Source organism: Ictalurus furcatus, chromosome 1 (assembly GCF_023375685.1).
Source record: "Ictalurus furcatus strain D&B chromosome 1, Billie_1.0, whole genome shotgun sequence".
NCBI lineage: Eukaryota > Metazoa > Chordata > Actinopteri > Siluriformes > Ictaluridae > Ictalurus > Ictalurus furcatus.
The window spans coordinates 14,165,582-14,184,056 of NC_071255.1; the positions used below are offsets into that span (position 1 = coordinate 14,165,582).

The window sequence follows — 18,475 nt, forward strand, 5'->3', positions numbered from 1 at the left end:
AGATTCTTTAATTAAATTCATATATGACCAAATGTATGTGGACACCTGACTATCATACCGGTATGTTCTTGCTGAAAATTCCATTCAAAATTGGTCCCTACATTGCTGTTATAACAGCCACCACTCTTCAAGGATGGCTTTCCTCCAGATTTTGGAATGTGGCCGTGGGATTTTCTGCCACAAGAATATTAGTGAGGTCAGGCACCGATTTTGGTTTAGGAGGGTTTGGGGCACCATTGCATTCCAGTTCATCATTCAGATGTTCAGTGGGGTTGGGGTCAGGGCTCTGTGCAGGCCACTTGCATTCTTCCACAATCTTAACCATGTAGTGCAACATACCTTTTAAAAAACTAAAGACTTCATTGCAAAGAAACATGGGACAAGTATGTTAGAAATAAGATGCTATGCACCTTTATTCCTTTCCTTTATTCTTTCAACATTCATCAGTTTCTAAATTTAAATCATTAAAAGCATTTAGTTAAATATAAACCAAATATTGTTTATACTGATTACATTAAAACCATATATTGTGTTTTTTGTACAAAGTTCTACAAAAAAACCAAAAAAAACAAAAAAACAGGATATATTTAGTTACAATTACAAGATAAATAAACAAGTAACAAATGGCATAGGATATAATAGTAATAAAAAATGCTCTATACATAGACCTGTGCGTAAAATTCTGCTACATATACTAGAACCTTGCATAACACACAAATGCTTAGGAGAATACAGTGACCATTAATGGGAGATTTGGGCATTTACAAGGGCATAGTACGCTCCTTGTTGGGCAATTAGCTGGCTGTGTGTGCCTTTCTCAACCACTGTGCCATTCTGAATGACTGCAATGATGTCCGCATTCTGGATAGTGGTCAGCCGGTGAGCGATGACTATGCACGTGCGGCCCTGTCGAGCATCATCCAGAGCTTTCTGCACAATCTAGACCACAAAGAGGGGACAGTTATAAGAAAATGGTTCTCATCATGAATCTCTGGGCATTAATAAAACCCGCTAAATTATCTACAGTGCCACGTTGGAGAACTGTGTTTCACACAGGCTTCAAAAAACACTTTTGGACATTTTAAAATGTAGATTTTTATATTATATTATATATGTTATATATATTATATATAAGTATTTGGACACTTGATACTGATTTAACTAAAGGTCAGATTTCAATGTTTTATGTAGTATGCCATCCTTTACATTGCAACACTGCTCGTCATAATGTGGGCATTGAATCACACAGTTTCTGTAGAGAAAGCTCTTCCAAATTTCCAGTAATCATATGAATTACTAATGCAAGTTGACATGACCACAAACTGATCAAAATTGCAGGACTTGATTCTGTATTACTGGTATCTTCAATGCTGATTTTTGCTGCCAAATTACATCTCTCTAACTATTTTATATGACCAAGGCATGAATTCAATTGCATCATAAGATAACATGTATGCACTTATAGATTTTAGCAACAATTACTACCCATACATGGTGTACAATACAACTGGAAACTGAAAGCCAGATTAAAGTGGACTTTCACTAGAAAATTATGCAATGAATTTTTAAATTCAATTCAGTGAAAGAAACAATGTTCCTGTTTATTTCAACATCGTCTGTGGTCATGCAAAAGTAAAAAATATTTTAAGTGCTTATTTATTACAAGAGTGCATACTTTATTTTGTACAGGCAAATTGTTAGAGGACCAAATTTTAAAGAGATCCACTAACTTTGTAAAGCTCCCACGTTATTGGCGTAAATACCAGCTCCGTCACATTATATAGAACCTGTAATTAACCTGTCCCTGAACAGCTATGGATATTCGGTAATTTAAAATATGCAGTCAAAGTAAACACTAAGATTTAAAAATAAATAAATAAATACAAACATTTTTAAAGAATATAAATACCCCGGATGATGACTAAGAATAAATGACAAAGAACCTTTTGCAAAGTAACTCTTTCCACTTGCACTTTACATACACATTTAGCCTTTTTTGGGAGCTACAATTCTGATTGTCCCTGCTTGTGCTCTTGTGTTCATTCTGCTTGAGTGGTATGCTAATCTTGTTCAAAGGGATTTTAAGTAGTGATTTAACATACAGTAGCATCACTGACTTCTCAAAGTGAGCATTCACTTGCATACCAATGAACCCTCACATCTGCCCATTGTGTGTGTGTTTACTGTCTGTTTTGTTAGATTAAGTGTTTATTGTGAGTAAAAAAAAAAATTTAAAAAACTAAAAAAATAATAATAAAAAAGTTGTCTTGTTGTCTGCACCAGTAGGTGTTATAAAGGCATGTGGTTTGTTTGTGTTTACCATCCTGTGGAAGCCTGGGGGGTTTGTTACCCCCACCAGTTTTCAGTGGACTAGTTCTGTGGATAACCACTAAGCCTGTTTGTTCTGTAACTGTGTTTGGTAACAAAAGTGCACATAATTGGCTTTATAATGCTTTCTGGTTTCTGCTTCTTTCCTCATCAGTGCCATCTTTTTTCAGTCAAAACTATTACTACCCCAATTCCAAAAAAAGTTGGGACCGTATGGAAAATGCTAATAAAAACCAAAGAGGAGTGATTTGTAAATGTACTTTGACTTGAATTTGAACAAAAAACATAAAGACAAGGTATTTGATGCTTTACCCAAACAACTGCATAGTTTTTTTTTTTGAAGATAAACGTTTATTTTGAAATTGATGCATGCACCATGTTCCAAAAAAGTTGGCAATTTAGGACCAATAGCCATGTGAGAAGTTAAAATAAGAAGGTGACATGAAACAGGTGAGGCAATCATCTAATCATAGTATATAAGGAGCCTTCAAAAAAGGCCTAGCCCTTCAAGAGCCAGGATGGGTCGAGGCTCGCCAATCTGCCAACAGATGCGTCAGCAAATAATCCATCACTTTGAGAATAACATTCCCCAAAGACAAATTGAAGGGATTTTGGGCATTTCACCTTCTACAGTGCACAATATAATTAAAAGGTTCAAGGAATCTGGTCAAATCACAGAGTGTAAAAGACAAGGCCGAAAACCACTTCTGAATGTGCAAGATCTTAGATCCCTCAGACGTCACCGTCTTAAAAACCGTCATGAGTCTGTAATGGATATCCTGACATTGGCTCGGGAATACTTTGGTAAAACTTCGTCAGTCAACACCATTCCCCACTGCATCCACAGATGCAAGTTAAGGCTTTACTATGCGAAGCAGAAGCCATACATCAACACTGTCCAGAAGCACCGCCCAGTTCTCTGGGCTTGGTCTCATCGGAGATGGAGTGTAGCACAGTGGAATCGTGTTTTGTGGTCTGACGAGTCAACATTTCAAATAGTTTTTGGACAAAAAAAATTGTGTTCTCTGGAAAGAGGAAAAGGACCTGTTATCAGAGTCAGGTCCAGAAGGCAGTATCTGTCATGGTATGGGTGTGTGTCAGTGCCCATAGCATGGGTAACCTGCACATCTGTGAGGGCATCATTAATGCAGAAAGATATGTACACATTTTGGAGAAACATATGCTGCCATCTAGAGCAGGAAAATACCAAACCACATTCTGCCTGGATTACAAGCACATGGTTGTGTAAGAAGAGAGTGTGGGCAGTAGCATGGCCTGCCTGCAGTCCTGACCTGTCTTGAGAATGTGTGCCACATTATGAAGTGCAAAATAAGGCAACACAGGACCTGTACATTTGCCCAGCTGAAGAAATGCATAATGGATGAATGGGGAAAATTCCGCTTGCTAAACTTAACCAACTTGTATGTTAAGTGCTACTAAAATAAAAGCTGATATTACACAGTGGTAAACAGTCGACTGTCCCAACGTATTAGGAATGTGTTGCAGTCATCAGATTAGTAATGAGTATATTTTCAAAAATAAATTACATTCAAAGTACATCAAATAATGTGTTTTCAATATAGTACAGGGTGAACTGAATTTTCATATAACTTGTTTTTTGCATTTTCCAAACTGTCCCAACTTTTTCTGAGTTGGTGTTGGACATTAAAACTTTGCTGGATGTATAATACATTGTAAATACAACATTGAATAAGAAGTATGACAAAGACAACCAGGAACCTTTCACTAACCTTTTCACTCTCCGTGTCCAAGGCTGAAGTTGCTTCATCCAGTAGCAGCACTTTAGGTTGTCGGACCAAAGCTCGAGCAATTGCTATCCTCTGTTTCTGCCCACCAGACAACTGAGCGCCTTTATCACCAACGCGTGTATTGTATTTCTAAAATTATATGCAATATGCTGGTCATGAGAATAATCAAGTAAAAACTGTTTAAATGTGAAATGTACAGCTTTAAAAGATACACTATATGGCCAAATGTTTGTGGACATTATCACCACACCCATACGTAGGGTCTTCTCCAAACTGTTGCACAAAGTTTAAAGCACACAATTTTGTAGAATGTATTTGTTGTAGCACTGGAACTACAGGGCCCAAGCCTGTTTCAGCATGACAATGTCCCTATGTCAAGTCCCCACAGCCATGTTCCAAAATCTGGTTAAAAGTCTTCCAAGAAGAGTGGAGGTTATTATAACATAATGGGGGACTAAATCTGGAATAGGATGTTCAACATGAACATATGGGTGTGACTGATCATGTGTCCACATATTTAACCATATAGTGTACGTCACTGCAAATGCATATATTTATTATGCCTATGAAAGACGTTTTATGATGCTTGGAATGTTTCTTGAATGTACACTTTTTCTGGTTGGAATGAATATTGAGTACTAAGAAAAAGGGGTGGAGACCTTTCAGTGAAGTTACAGAAGTTTTTAACATCACAATAGGCTTGCTGCGATAGTCGGTGTTACTACTGCTACTGGTGTTGGGGCCACACACCGATTACATCACTTGCCCACTGTGGCACCGCCACGACTGTTTTGCTTTTTATAGTAATAAAAATCATTTAGTTCAGTTAGAGAACGGACGCTACAATTAAAAACAAAAATTTACCTCTGGCAGGCCAAGAATAAAGTCATGGATATTGGCATTCATAGCAGCCTCCTCAATCTCTGCCTGGCTGACCACACGGCTGTTGTCGCCATATTGGATGTTCTCAGCAATGGTGCAATCAAACAGGATTGGTTCCTGAGAGACCAGACCAAGCTGAGAGCGCAGCCAAGCAAGGTTCAATTTCTTTGTGTCCACCCCATCCATTAACTGCAAGAAAATGCAGTAACAAATACAACAGTTTAACAGCACCTAATATCTTAGGTGCTGTAATAGAAATAGAAATATGTATTAGATTATACAGACGCTCATGTCTGATATGACTGGCTGGGTAATTCTGCGTATAAACACTGCAAAAGTACTTCTATGATCCTAACGCACCACATGCCCACTGGCAGTGTTGTAGAACCGTTCCAACAACTGGATTAAGGTGCTTTTCCCACAGCCACTGCCTCCCACCAGTGCCAACGTCTGCCCTTGAGCCACTGACACGTTTAGGCCTTGCAGAATCTTTGAACTTGGACGTGTTGGGTATGAGAAATGCAGATCACAGAAATCTAGGTCTCCCTTACAGTTTGTCTGAAAGAAGAGCAGGAACTCAATCATGACATATATAAAGACTATACAGCAGAAGGTCTGAGCTGCTAATGCTCTAATAAAGTAATATAGTAAGGGATATAATGGGGTTTGGATCCTAATAGTGAGTCAAAGCCAAGGTCCATCACTTACTGGTTTGTCTCCTGCCTCATTGTAGATGTCAATCTCGGGTGTTTGCCCAAGTAAGTCTAAGATTCTCCCAGCTGCAGCTTTAGCTTTGGCAAAGTCTGGGGCAAATGATGAGGACTGGCCGATACTCATGGCCGCAAAGACAATAACAGAAAACACCCTGATGAAAAAATTGATGTGTTGTGTGAAGGCTGGAGCCCAAAAGTCTAGCTGACATGATATAGTTTCCAAATTGTGCTTACAGGAAAACGTTCTCATATTTAGTGTAGCAGTGTGCAATCAGCCAGGAGCCAAAACGGAAGACTGCAGCATTAACAAAGTAAGGAATTGCTTGAGAAAGTGCAAAGGTGAGTCCATAGATGGGTGCTTTACATATTTGAGACCTTAAAACAAAGCACATTTGTGAAATCAGACATTAAAATGAATGTTTATCAAATACAGACTTGACAAATTAAAGCAAAAACTGGTGTCTGTTTTGCTGTGAGTGGCATTTTGCTGGCATGGGTTGGGTCCACATACTCCAAGAGGGAAGAATCACTGTAAAGTTATTAAGCTTTGATAAGATAAGCTTTATCCCATAAGGAAACATTTCTATCCTGATAGGAGTGGTCTCCTCCAAGATGTCCCCAATCCACAGTGCACAAGAGCTCAGTGAATGGTTTGATGAGTTAAAAAAAATTGTGTAAATCATTTGCTATGATGTTCCCAGACACCAGATTTCAGTCCAATTGAACATGTGGGAGATTTTGGATCTGTGTTGGTCCATTTTGGATTCACTACCATCATCATAATTGAGAGGATATCCTTGGGAAGAATGGTTCATCCCTCCAGTACTGTTCCAGAGACTTGTATCTATGCAAAGGAACAATGAAGCTGTTCTGGTTGCCCAAAACCTTACTAAGACACTTTGTGTAGTTTTTATTCCCCCTTAATTTGTCACCTGTCTGTATATATCAAATGAGTCAATTTTATTATTTAATTTGTTCTGTAAATAAATGCACTGAGAAAATGAGTACTATAAGATGTACCGATATGGTTTACTTAGGCTGTCATTAAACTTTTGGAAGAAGGCCTCTTCTTTTGTTAATGCAACAACGGTCTTGAAGTTTTCGACAGCTTCTGTGGATATCTGTTAACATAAGCATTAGGGAAAGTGGTGGTTTATTTACAGTGCCATATTTTCCTGACCAATAAAAAACCTCACTGTGTAAGATGTGGCTCTTTAAATTATATTTGCTTGGAAGTAAAAAATGTTTGCATTCATGTCTTACAAAAATAAAAAATGCCAACATTAGGATAATACTAAAACCTAACACACACCATTGTGAAAGTTGCAACATCTGCTAAGGGGCAAAAAAGAACCATATCCTATAGTTCAGTTAGTAGTGTGAAAACAATGATTTAGCTGTTTAAAGTGTTGCTCAATTCATTTTAGTAGTCTTAACAATACAATAATATAAAAAGACCTTGCCAGACATCTCTAGTGCACTCTGATCTTTGGAAGCATGACCACCCAGAGCTCTCATCTGGATGAAATGGGACCCAATGATGAATGGCATAAAAGCAAGGATTAGAAGGGTAAGTTGCCAGCAAGAAATGAAGGCTATGATCACAGCAATGCCTAGGGAACAAATAGCGTTGCTGGTCAAGCCCAGTCTGTATCCTGATGCCTGAGAGAAAAATTAAGAGAAAGAGAATTGTGGAAGTGAACATATTTTTTACTTATACTTATATTATATTGTTTATATTTAACCATGACACCAAGCAGATGTGACAATTTACCAGCACATCATATAAATGCCTGTGCAAATATACAAGTATTCAACTATAAAATTGTTTACCAAAAAAAACTGACCCCTGAAGCTCCCAGAAACCAATGAGTCCAGACTTACATTCTTCACTTAATATCATCATTTATCACTACCTTTCCTTTTAGTTTTACTGTAGTTACTCACCAATTCATAGTAGATACTAAATAACCCATTTTAAGTGTTATTATAACTGAATAATAAGCCAAGGACAAGGTTACAAAGACTTATGGTGGCAAATCACTTACCCCTTTAACCAATGATGCCTCTGTTGCTAATTTAGTGGTTAGGACTCCCACTGCATTTTTGTGGTCATCAAACCAGCCAATGTCCTACAAAAATGCCATCAAGTTTGCAAGGGAGACAAAGTAGTTTCCTCACTAAAATTAAGCATGACAAAGATCACCCACATCATTTTATCTACTAGTAATATCTAACAGCATTGGCATACCTGTCTCAAAATGGCTTTAAATGCCTGACTCCTCAGCCTCATGGTTAAAATTTCTCCAGACTTGCCAAACATGAAACCCTGGAAGTAGTGAATTCAGTATTTAAAATTGGCAAGAATAAAAATGTGAATAGTAAGTAAAAACAAGAGAATACATCTAAAGTTTGAAATAATTAAGTGGGTTATGTGAGAGATGGTATTCATTCAAGTGACCTGTAATAAATAGGTGATAAATGACACAGCTCCAAGGACAAGGAACAGAAGAGAGAACATCAAAGTCTTCTGCCGCTTCAACTCAGGGTCAGGCTCAGCAAATACCTACACATAAAGCAAGTTCGTGAAAAAAAAATATATATTATTATTTTTTTTAAGGCTGCAACCAAAGCTGTCATTTAAAGGGTAAAAACGTGCCCTTGGACCAATCTGTGCATGAGTCACATGCATACAAAGAACAAATCTGACAAGTAGCAAACACAAGGAAGGACAGCTACTCACACCAATGATTTTGGCAAAGAGGATAGCCAAACAAGGGTAGACAGCTCCTCCCACAGTGCTGGCCAGTATACCCACCACCAGGTAGGGCCACTCAGGTTTGTTCATAGCCAGAATCCTGGTGAAAGGGACATCTGTAACCTTTTCTTTCTCCTGATAAAGAGATGAATATGTTTAATAGTAAAACTGCAGTTGTATGGTTACATTGTATTTAAAGTTATGTAGTCATTCATCCAAAAAATTCAATTTCATTTTATGGTTATATCTGTATAACAATATTGAAAAATAAGTCATGACAAGTGCATGTCAAACTCTGGCTTAACTGTGAGATTACTTTGTAGTACTTTACTATTTAAATATCCAAGGCTATTGTTTTCACATTGTACCTTCTTCTCCTTCTTAGATTTGGACTTTTTTGACTTCTTTTTCTGCATTGATCTCCTTTTTGATGATCTCCTTTGAAGTGCTATGCTACGTCTTATTGAATTTCTCTCAAATCCACCATTTTCTGTTGTGACTTCCATCAAGTCGTCAGGATTGTCGGATGATTCCTCACATGTTTCTCCCTCATCGTCATACTCATCATCATCATCATCATCATCGTCATCATCTGGTCTACCCTGTGACTATATACCATAGATAAATATAAAAGTTCAGAGACAACAATAAAGGACAGAGTTTCCTTTACATTTATTAAACTTAAATGTCTAGTCAGACTATTGAGGGGTAGCTGCAAGAGTACCCGTTGTGTGACAAGAGCATAATAGACTCCTTTCTTGCTCATGAGTTCTCTGTGAGTGCCGTGCTCCACCACCTGACCATCTTTGAAGCCAGCAATTATATCAGCAGAACGGATTGTGGACAGCCGGTGAGCAATCACTATGGTTGTTCGGCCTGCTCTTGCCTAGGAAGCAACATAAGCAGATAAGTTGTGCATCAGCTACTTCATCATGTAATCAGGAAATCAGTGAATCAGGAAGCAGTAACTAATCATTTATATGCATAAACATCGAATCCAAGTTGTTTGTGGTGCTTTTATTTGTATCACCTTATCTAAAGCAGCCTGGACAATAGCTTCACTTTGCGTATCCAAGGCTGATGTAGCTTCATCCAGCAAGAGGATTTGGGGATTTTTGACCAAAGCACGAGCAATGGCGATCCTCTGTTTCTGTCCACCACTCAATTGAGCCCCACGCTCTCCCACCATGGTGTTCAGTTTCTGCCTCAGAAAAGCAAGTCAAATATTTATGTGGTCTTCAATTGAAACTTGAATAATTATTTATAAACTTGCCTTAGCAGTTTAAAGTTCTAGCTACCTGTTCTGTTTCTTTGTTTTGAAACAGATCACAGAGGCCTCTCATGCAAGATTTATTTGGTAATACACATCATGCAAATACCAGGTTTTGACTCCACTATGTCATTTTTGGTCATAGAGTAAGAAATCCACAACTCTTACCTCTGGTAGTTTGGAGATGAATTCATAGGCATTGGCCTCTCTCACAGCCCGTTCAATGTCCTCATCAGTGGCATCCTCACGACCATAGCGAATGTTCTCAGCAATTGTGTTGCCAAAGAGTACAGGCTCCTGGCTCACAATGCCCATATTTTCTCTCAGCCAACGCACATTCAGAGTGCGGATATCTTGACCATCCAGCATGACCTGCAACATAGATGCCCTAGTCAGAGCAAGTAACAAACAAGTAACCAACCACAGAGGCCTTAATGCTCAATTTCCAAGAGACCTTTAGTCATTAGCACCCTGAATTCAGCATACTTACCTCTCCTTGATCTGGATCATAAAACCGTTGCAGCAGTTGAATGGTGGTGCTCTTACCACAACCGCTGGCCCCCACCAGAGCAATTGTCTTTCCATGGGGCACTTTCAGGCTCATTCCCTGCAAAATCTATGACAGGACAGAATATATATACACACACACATGTTAAGAAGAGGAATATTACCACCTCTTTTCAATAAGAAATCTATTAAAATGTCACATTGATTACCTTCACATCCTTTCTGGAAGGGTAACTGAAATGAATGTTTTTGAATTCAATGTCACCTATCACACGGTCTGGTTTGTGTCCTTCCTTTGAACTGCTGTCAATGGGACGAGGCTATGACAGCAAATGAAGAACTAAGCAAGTCTCATTGTTGTACACTGATACACAATTATTTATTCGTACATAGCTGATCATATAATGTACCAACTAATAAAAAGGTTTCAAGAAAAAAAGAGAAAGTCATTACCATATCAATGGTTTCGTAGATGGGATATGCAGCACCACGGGCGGTAGCAACACTCTCCAAGTTGGGAGCTCCCTGACCCAGAGAGAATGCACCAATCATCACTGAGAAAAAGACCTACGGACAGAAACCATTTTTTACACAAGATAAACATGAGATGCCAGCAACATGCACATTACTATGTGGGCCAACCATCTTAATATGCTATTACAGTAGAACACTGTAAATCAGACATGTCTAGTGTGTGCTGTGACACATTCCAAACTCACAGTGAGTACTCTTCCAATTGAGTAGTTATCTGGTTCATCCACAGCGAGTTTTGTGCCATACCAGAACGCCAGAGCATATGTTCCTAATATGAAGAACTGTGTTATGCCCAGTGACACATTTGTGGTAATTGCTTTCCTCACTCCAAAGTTCTTTGCATTCTCCAAGTTAGTTTCATACCTAGAATACATAAAATTATCTTTCATTGATATTTTGAAGAGTGTGTTTTTTTTCAGCTTTACACTAACCTTTGAACACTGGAGAATATGCAACATGTCCTTACCTTTGCAGAGCTTTCTTTTGGCCATTGAACGCAACAACTGTTCTAATGGCCACAAGTATCTCCTCAGCCACAGCTCCTGCTTTAGCATAGGCTGTCAGCTCTCTACTTGTAAGAGTGCCAAGAACCTTTGTGGGAAGAAATCATAATTATAAAAATTATATACCGTCATGTTAGTGAAATTGAAACACCTTATAAAAGGTTAATAAAATAAAAATATATAATCTTAGCATTGCCATGCATCATTCCTGAATGGCAAAATAATGAACATTGAACATAATGAACAAGAATGTTCTATGATTCCTAAGATTTCCCAGTTGCAAACTATACATACTTTAGCCCATACAGCAGCTGAACCTGCCAGCAGTGGACTCACTGCCAGAATGACCAGAGTCAACTTCCAGCCGAAAACAAATCCAGTAATTAAACCTGTAATAAATCTGCAGAAGAACTGCACAAATACACAGATCTTGTCTCCCAGGCCATCATTGATTGTGTTTATGTCACTGTAAAAAAGAGAATGGTCATATTGAAGAGAAAGCAGTTATGTTACATTAAGCTTTTAAAATATTCAACAGTGTGAGAAACAAAATTGTTTATGAAAAATGGGCCTAATCATAACATACTCTGTGAGTCGAGTGTTAAGTTCTCCAATGGGATGTGTGTCGAACCATGCCATTGGCTGATGGAGGATCGCATGGAAGTACTTCTCTCTGATCCGCTTGGTCTGTCTAGTAGCCGTCAGTACGAATAGCATGACTTGGAATGTTCCAACGAGGAAGACCCCAGCCCCAATGGCAACAAAGTAATAAGCGTATCTGTGAGATTTAAGAAGAAAATGTGCAATTGTACAGTTTCAGCAAAAGAGAAAAAAATTGTAGTGGAAATTCTGAGATTAGGAATAAAAAATGAATGAGAGTGGACTTGTCAGGAAAATTAGAACATAGAATGTGAATGAAGGCACTTCACCTCGTCATTGATGCTTCAATGTCAAATCCTGGTATAGTCACACAGTCTGAAGGATTCAGTGTGACATTAGAGGTGAAGTTTCCTGGAAAGTTTCATGCAGAGGGTAAATAACTCCCATGATGACTGCATAATTCAATGTTACAAATGTGCGCTGACATTTATCGGGACTGTGAAAGCCAACAGTTCTCGATAACACTGGAGGCACATGACAAAAGGTAAACAGATAGGTGACTAATTGAAGAAAATCACCATACTTCTAAAATATAGTCTCTCATCTGCTGTTTGTTATGATGGTGATGGAGAGCTCTATCTAACACACTGCTCCAAAATCTCTCATAGATGTTCAACTGGGTTAAGATCAGGTGGCTATGAAAACCATAGTATATGATTTATATCATTTTTACACTGGTCAAAACATTCAGTGAGCCCTGGTGCCCTATGGAGACACTGTCATCCTAGAAAAGGCCATTCCCAATAGGATAGAAAATTTTCATGATAGGGAAAAAAGGGATCAACTTTGTATTGATTTGCACTGACGCATCGCTCTGAGAGAACAAATGTGCTCAAGCCATGCAGCAAATATCCTACAACATGACAGAATCACAATGTTAACTTGTCACTCATCTGTATATATAAACTCTTGTTTGAGCAAACAAGCTGTACAATATGGAGCATAATCTGAAACATACTGTATAAAATATTACTTTATTTTCTTTTGTTTTGTCACACATCTGTAAATGCCAATGTAGGCATAAGGGATAAATCACTTATTGGTAAGTGCTTCTAAACTGTTGAAGATTGACATGGATTGCTGAACCATCTTTCCAATGAGGTATAATGGTGTCCATATAGACCTGTAACGTTGAGTTGTTGTCCACTTTGTACAAAGCTGTCTGTCATCTGTCCAAACACAATACACATTATGGGCAGTGCAGCACCATGAATAGCAGCGCACAGAAGAGAAATCAGCATCAGGAAGATTTCTGGACAGGTGGCATAACGGAACTGTAATAACAGATGAACCAAGGCAGAAATTTGTGACAAATTCAGTGATATCTATATATCCGTGTCTTGCAAACCCAAAAGCAGAACAGGCAAACATTTCCTTACCAGCTGGAAAAGCCCAACTGTCTTTATTGGTTCCTTTTTTGGCTTATCAGACTTTTTTTTCTTCTTCCTTTAATAACAGTAATAATGAATACAAATGTTAAATCAATTACGACATTCATTTTGCATAGAAAGAAAACACACTGATTTACTTCTTGCTCTTTGATTTGGATTCCTCCTCCAGAGGATTCTCTGGGTTTTCATTCTGGGGTTTCTCATCTTGTGTGAAGGCCAAGTTGAGATGCCCAACAGGAATCACATCTGAGAAAAAAAATGGCATGTTCTTTTAACCCAGATAGTACAGACCAATGGGACACTAGCCAGCAATTTATATAATAAATGATTCATGCAGTGTGCATGAAAACTGAAAGTCGAATAAACATACCTTGTTGGTCTGGTTGGGGTTCTGCATTCTGATCCTCTCTCATAGTTGCACAATGGTATTTATGTTTTCCTTTAAAAAAAAAAAAAAGATATTAACATACTTCAAAAAGTAAGTGCTGCTGTTTTATAAGGAAATCATGCATTAGCACAATTTTATTGTTATTCATTATTAATCTGCTAAACTAGAATATGTATCTTAAGCATTCTTAACTGGTCCTTCGAAGCATTATCTGAGCGTGATGGTTTTTTGTGTTCTTTAGTTCATACAACTTTACATAAGCGCCACCTGTGGGCAGCGCCCTTGTGCGTGACCGGCATCTGAAGTTTGTGGAACATCATGCCTATTTATAGGCCTGCTGTGATCAGGTGACGTGGCAATTAAGCGCTTCACATGGTATATAAACAACACCTGTGAGCCACGCCTCCTGCCTAAAACCATTATAAAGGGACACGCCCATAAAATATGGCAGGAATACTGGGACACAGCTGACACTGGACTACACCTATATACTATACTAAAACAAGTAGGCATGAATGTGAGGCAGGGCAGAAACCCAAAGGAAGAGATGATAATTATGCGTCTTAGAATAGGTCATGCTGGCTTAAATATAGCATTAAACAGAATAGGGCAGCACCCCACTGGACTCTGCATACACTGCAGAACACAAGAGACGGTAAAACACATTCTGTTAGACTGCAAAAGGTATGAGGAGGAAAGAAATGAGCTAGAGATGCAGAGTGGAAAACAAAACATGACACTAGAGAACTTGCTGGGGAAAACATCTGGGAAAATGCACCGCAACCTAATAAACTATCTGAAAAATACTGGGATAAGTGAGAGACTTTAGTAATCTAGTAGGAATATGTAGTATATAGTTATTTATCTCTTTATTTTCTTTTATTTATGTAGTACTGTTTTGGTATTTTATTTATCATTTTTTTCCCCCAATTTATTTTGTTTTCTGCCAATCTACTGCCCACAGTCCAGTAGGTGGCGGTAATGCACCTTTAGCTGGTTTGCCAACCGCCATTAAAACAAGAAGCCTCCTGCCTTATTATATTTAGCGAGACTGCAGGACGGTAATTTGTGTAGCGTTCGTTTAAAAAAAAAATTAAATTAATAAATGAAAATGTTCATGTTCTCTCTATCTTCTCAAAAAGATACTTTTTACTTTTCTGTTCCTTAAATAAGAGAGCGTGGAAAGTATGAGAGGGATATAATTCAGGAAGTGTGTTACGCTTTGCTCCCATTTCATCACGCGGGTGGGACACACTTTCTGTGTGAAGTGTCTAGTGCTGGGGTGGAGCAGGTCAGGGCAGCACTTGAGAGGTCTGACTGTGCGCATTGTTAACGCCTTTCAATCAGACAGCTCCGCTCGCGACTCGCTGTCTTCTCGGCCAAAGGGAGTTGGGTATCTGAGCCTCGTGGATTTGGGCCGGCCGCTACCAAGGCAGCCAGCCAGCTCAGGTCCTGGGGATCTTGTATGGATCTGGAAGAGGAGCCGGAGACGAGCGTTGCTCTATCTCTTGCTCTGTCTTGTAGGTCCGGCTGTCAGCCGGATTTTGGAGCTCGCATCGCGACTCCTTCTTCCGCTATGGAAAGCCAACCAAAAAAACGTCTCGGATTCTGAGGAGCCAGAAGGGTGTGCCAAAAACGGAGAGCAGCTCTCGACCATCTAAAGAGCTGCTTGAAGTTATTAATAAGGCTGGGTGAGCTTTTTTTCTCCCGAGTGAAAATAAATCTCCCTCACACTGCAGAAAACTGCATTTTTTTTTTCCAGAAATGAATGACAAAATATTACGCTTCTGGGGAAAACCATACATAAGCGGTATTTATAACCACGCATGACTGATTATTCGACCACTGTGGGGAATGAACGTCCATGGTGGGGGAGGAACTTGCAAGGTACCTCTCTCCATTGAAAATGTAGAAAATTTAGGGGGGCAGGCTTTGCCATCCAAGCCATGTACGGATACGCCTCGGCGAGTGGAGCCCAGGCCAGTGCTAGGGTGAGGGAGGCACAGAAGGTGATTGTGGTGGCCCGCCTCCCACTGCAGAGAGCCAGGGGAACCGGGTGACCACAGTCACCGGCTGCTAATAGGCTTGATCTGAGAATGATCATAAATGCTGAGCAGACAAAGAAGGAGTGGTCCTGAGGGGTAGCAGAGGGACGTATCAGGGGACATGAGGTTGTTAGGGCATTTAGCCCCCAGTACTACTGTAGCGTCTCCCCTAGCCAACACTGTCCCAAGTTTTAAATGTTCACTGGTCAGCAAGCTGTCACAGGGCAATGAAAATCTGATGCTTTCCCTCCAATAGAATGTAGAAAAGTTAACGTCACTAAAGACCATCTGGCAACATGGAAACTACTGCCAAATGTGTCTCCATGGGTTCTGTCAACCATAGAAAAGGGTTACCGGGTCCAGTTCGGAGCTCGACCACCCCCTCCCCCCGCTTCAGAGGTGTGCTCATCACAGTAGTCAGCACAGAGCAGAGCCTACAGGTTCAAGATGCTGATGCTCAAACTCAGTTTGAGGACTGGTTTGTGACGATAGATCTACAAGACGCACATTTCCACATAGAAATATTGCCTAGTCACAGGCAGTTCCTGAGGCTTACGTTTGGAGGCAACGCATACCAATAACAGGTTCTTCCCGTCAGGCTAGGTTTATCCTCTCACACCTTTAGAAAGTGCATGTACTAAACTACCTGGATGACTGGATAATTCTAGCACAATCCAGGGAAATGGCAAGTCAAAATTGAGATGTTGTTCTCGCCTACATGAAGGGCTTGGGGCTCAGGTTGAGCCTCAAGTAAAGAATGCTTTCTCCAATGCAGAGGACAACTTTTCTACAGGTTAAAAGGATTCTACTACGATTAGGGCGTTTCTATCCCCAACATGTGTAGGGTCAATCCTATCAACATTGAACAAGATAAGGCTGGATCTGGGCATCCCCTCCAGTCTCTACGAGAGACTGTTGAGGCTTATGGCAGCAGCAGCCAACATCATACCGTTGGGCTTATTGCACAGGGGACCGTTTCAGTGGTGGGTGAAAAGTCGGGGGTTTCGTCCTGCTGCCAGCTGCATGGTTTTCTGACAAAATGTATATGCTAATAATATAAATGCAACCATTTTTTAAATTAACTTCAAAAGAGAGATTGGTGTTTATAGCTGCTGTAACATAAGTGATAGGATCTAACTGTTTATAAACATGAAACATAATTATAGACCAATAAAAAGTCAAATGTGTTATTAATTAATTATTAAAAATTGTAATCCTGGACCAATTTTTGTGTTATAAGAGGAATACACATCAGGACACACTGTTATTGTTTACATCACACCACCCTATAAGCAACTGCAAATGTCATTATTCAGTTTTCATTATAAGCTAAAACTGCATGTAGAACTGTGAATTTTAAATTACATATTACATTTCCATTAAAATTTTGCCACCAGTATTTTCCCATAATGAATTCCCTCTACACCATTTAATGGTTCAGAAAAAGCAAAGAACTTCATTTATCAATATATTTAGATATTCATTCATGAACTTGCGTTTCCTCTTTAGTCCAGGGATTTTAAATAGATCTACATATAAATAGTTACGAATCAAATAAACACATTTGTGGAAATGTGGTGGAATTTGCAAATGTGCTGCAGCAAATAAGAGTATCATGGTTATAAGCTAACTTAGTAGTAGTAGTAGTAGTAGTAGTAGTAGAAGTATCAGGAGTAATAGTAGTAGGAATATTGTCACCAAAGAAAAGAAGATGGTAAATGTACTTTAAAAACTTACCTTATGATGTGATCACAAAAAGTTAATGAACATCATAAATGACATGAATGTTTCTTTGACTCCTTCTAGAAATGCTTTATATTCTACGCTACGTCAACACCCAAGGGACACACTGTACTGTGTCATGTGTGATGCGTTGAAAAATGCAGTTGAACTGTTTTTTTAAGGCTCATGATCTTTGTTCCTGTATAGTATTTTACCTAATCTTCGTGCTTGGTATTTCTACTTGGCGACTTAATGACTGACAGGTTCACCTAAGTTGTATAACTCTATGAATAAAAACAAACAGCACACAGATTATTATTTGCTACATAATTATTAAACAAATCACTGACATTCACTGAAAATGTGTGTAAAAATATGGAAAAGAAGATCATGGTAAATTATTAAAGGAATTTATAAGTGAGAAAGATATTAAGCACAATTTTCAAAGAAGTGAAGCAATTCAAGTAAATTGTTGATTGATTTTATTAATTAGTATCATACCGTGGATATAAAAAAGTCTACACAATGTTACAGTGGTGTCCTATTTTCTCCACTTGCAGATGATGGTCTTCACAGTGTTCCGGTAAATCACATCACTAATGTTTTGAAAATTCTTTTGTACTTCACTCGTGATCGATACCTTTTGACAATGAAATCCTGTACATGCTTTGTATTAACTGATCTACTAGTTTACAAACTGAGGTGCATTTTATAGAATGTTTATTGTTGATTTTATGATTATATATTAAGTATGAGCATTTTAGTACATACATCAAACTTGGTATGTTGCTGAGTGTTAGTTTAGCATTCAATATCTGTTTATATTGGGCATTCTATTCCCAGCTACTAATAACAATTTTGGCAGCCAGCTATGGGACAAAGGTATACTGTATGAACTTAGTTGACTTTTTGTACAACTGTGGTAAAAGTTGAAAGATGAGTGGCATGTTTACCATTAAACAAAAATCAGAATGCCAATCTTTTTTTGGACGTCACTATCATTTC

General features: G+C 38.7%; 1 protein-coding gene across 2 annotated transcripts; it reads right to left on the reverse strand.

Moving 5' to 3' along the window:
* Positions 1 to 388: 388 nt before the first annotated feature.
* Positions 389 to 17,599, reverse strand: abcb5 (ATP-binding cassette, sub-family B (MDR/TAP), member 5). 2 transcript variants are annotated; one of them, XM_053627622.1, is made up of 29 exons: positions 17,486 to 17,596; positions 13,686 to 13,754; positions 13,453 to 13,561; positions 13,304 to 13,370; positions 13,048 to 13,198; positions 12,194 to 12,275; positions 11,851 to 12,042; positions 11,559 to 11,730; positions 11,228 to 11,352; positions 10,947 to 11,124; positions 10,681 to 10,794; positions 10,437 to 10,547; positions 10,211 to 10,336; positions 9,889 to 10,092; positions 9,481 to 9,651; positions 9,175 to 9,336; positions 8,819 to 9,058; positions 8,436 to 8,585; positions 8,154 to 8,258; positions 7,944 to 8,021; positions 7,741 to 7,824; positions 7,151 to 7,354; positions 6,713 to 6,813; positions 5,927 to 6,067; positions 5,688 to 5,844; positions 5,340 to 5,537; positions 4,962 to 5,168; positions 4,080 to 4,226; positions 389 to 939 (listed from the first exon to the last, which is right to left on the reverse strand). In XM_053627622.1, exons 2-29 carry the CDS (start codon positions 13,726 to 13,728, stop codon positions 742 to 744), a joined length of 4,017 nt encoding a protein of 1,338 aa, XP_053483597.1. In that variant the 5' UTR covers positions 13,729 to 13,754; positions 17,486 to 17,596; the 3' UTR covers positions 389 to 741. The 2 variants fall into 2 exon arrangements, with proteins under 2 accessions (XP_053483597.1, XP_053483607.1); XM_053627632.1 differs by lacking the exons at positions 389 to 939; positions 4,080 to 4,226; positions 4,962 to 5,168; positions 5,340 to 5,537; positions 5,688 to 5,844 and having other exon boundaries at positions 5,978 to 6,067; positions 7,156 to 7,354; positions 17,486 to 17,599.
* Positions 17,600 to 18,475: the final 876 nt, after the last annotated feature.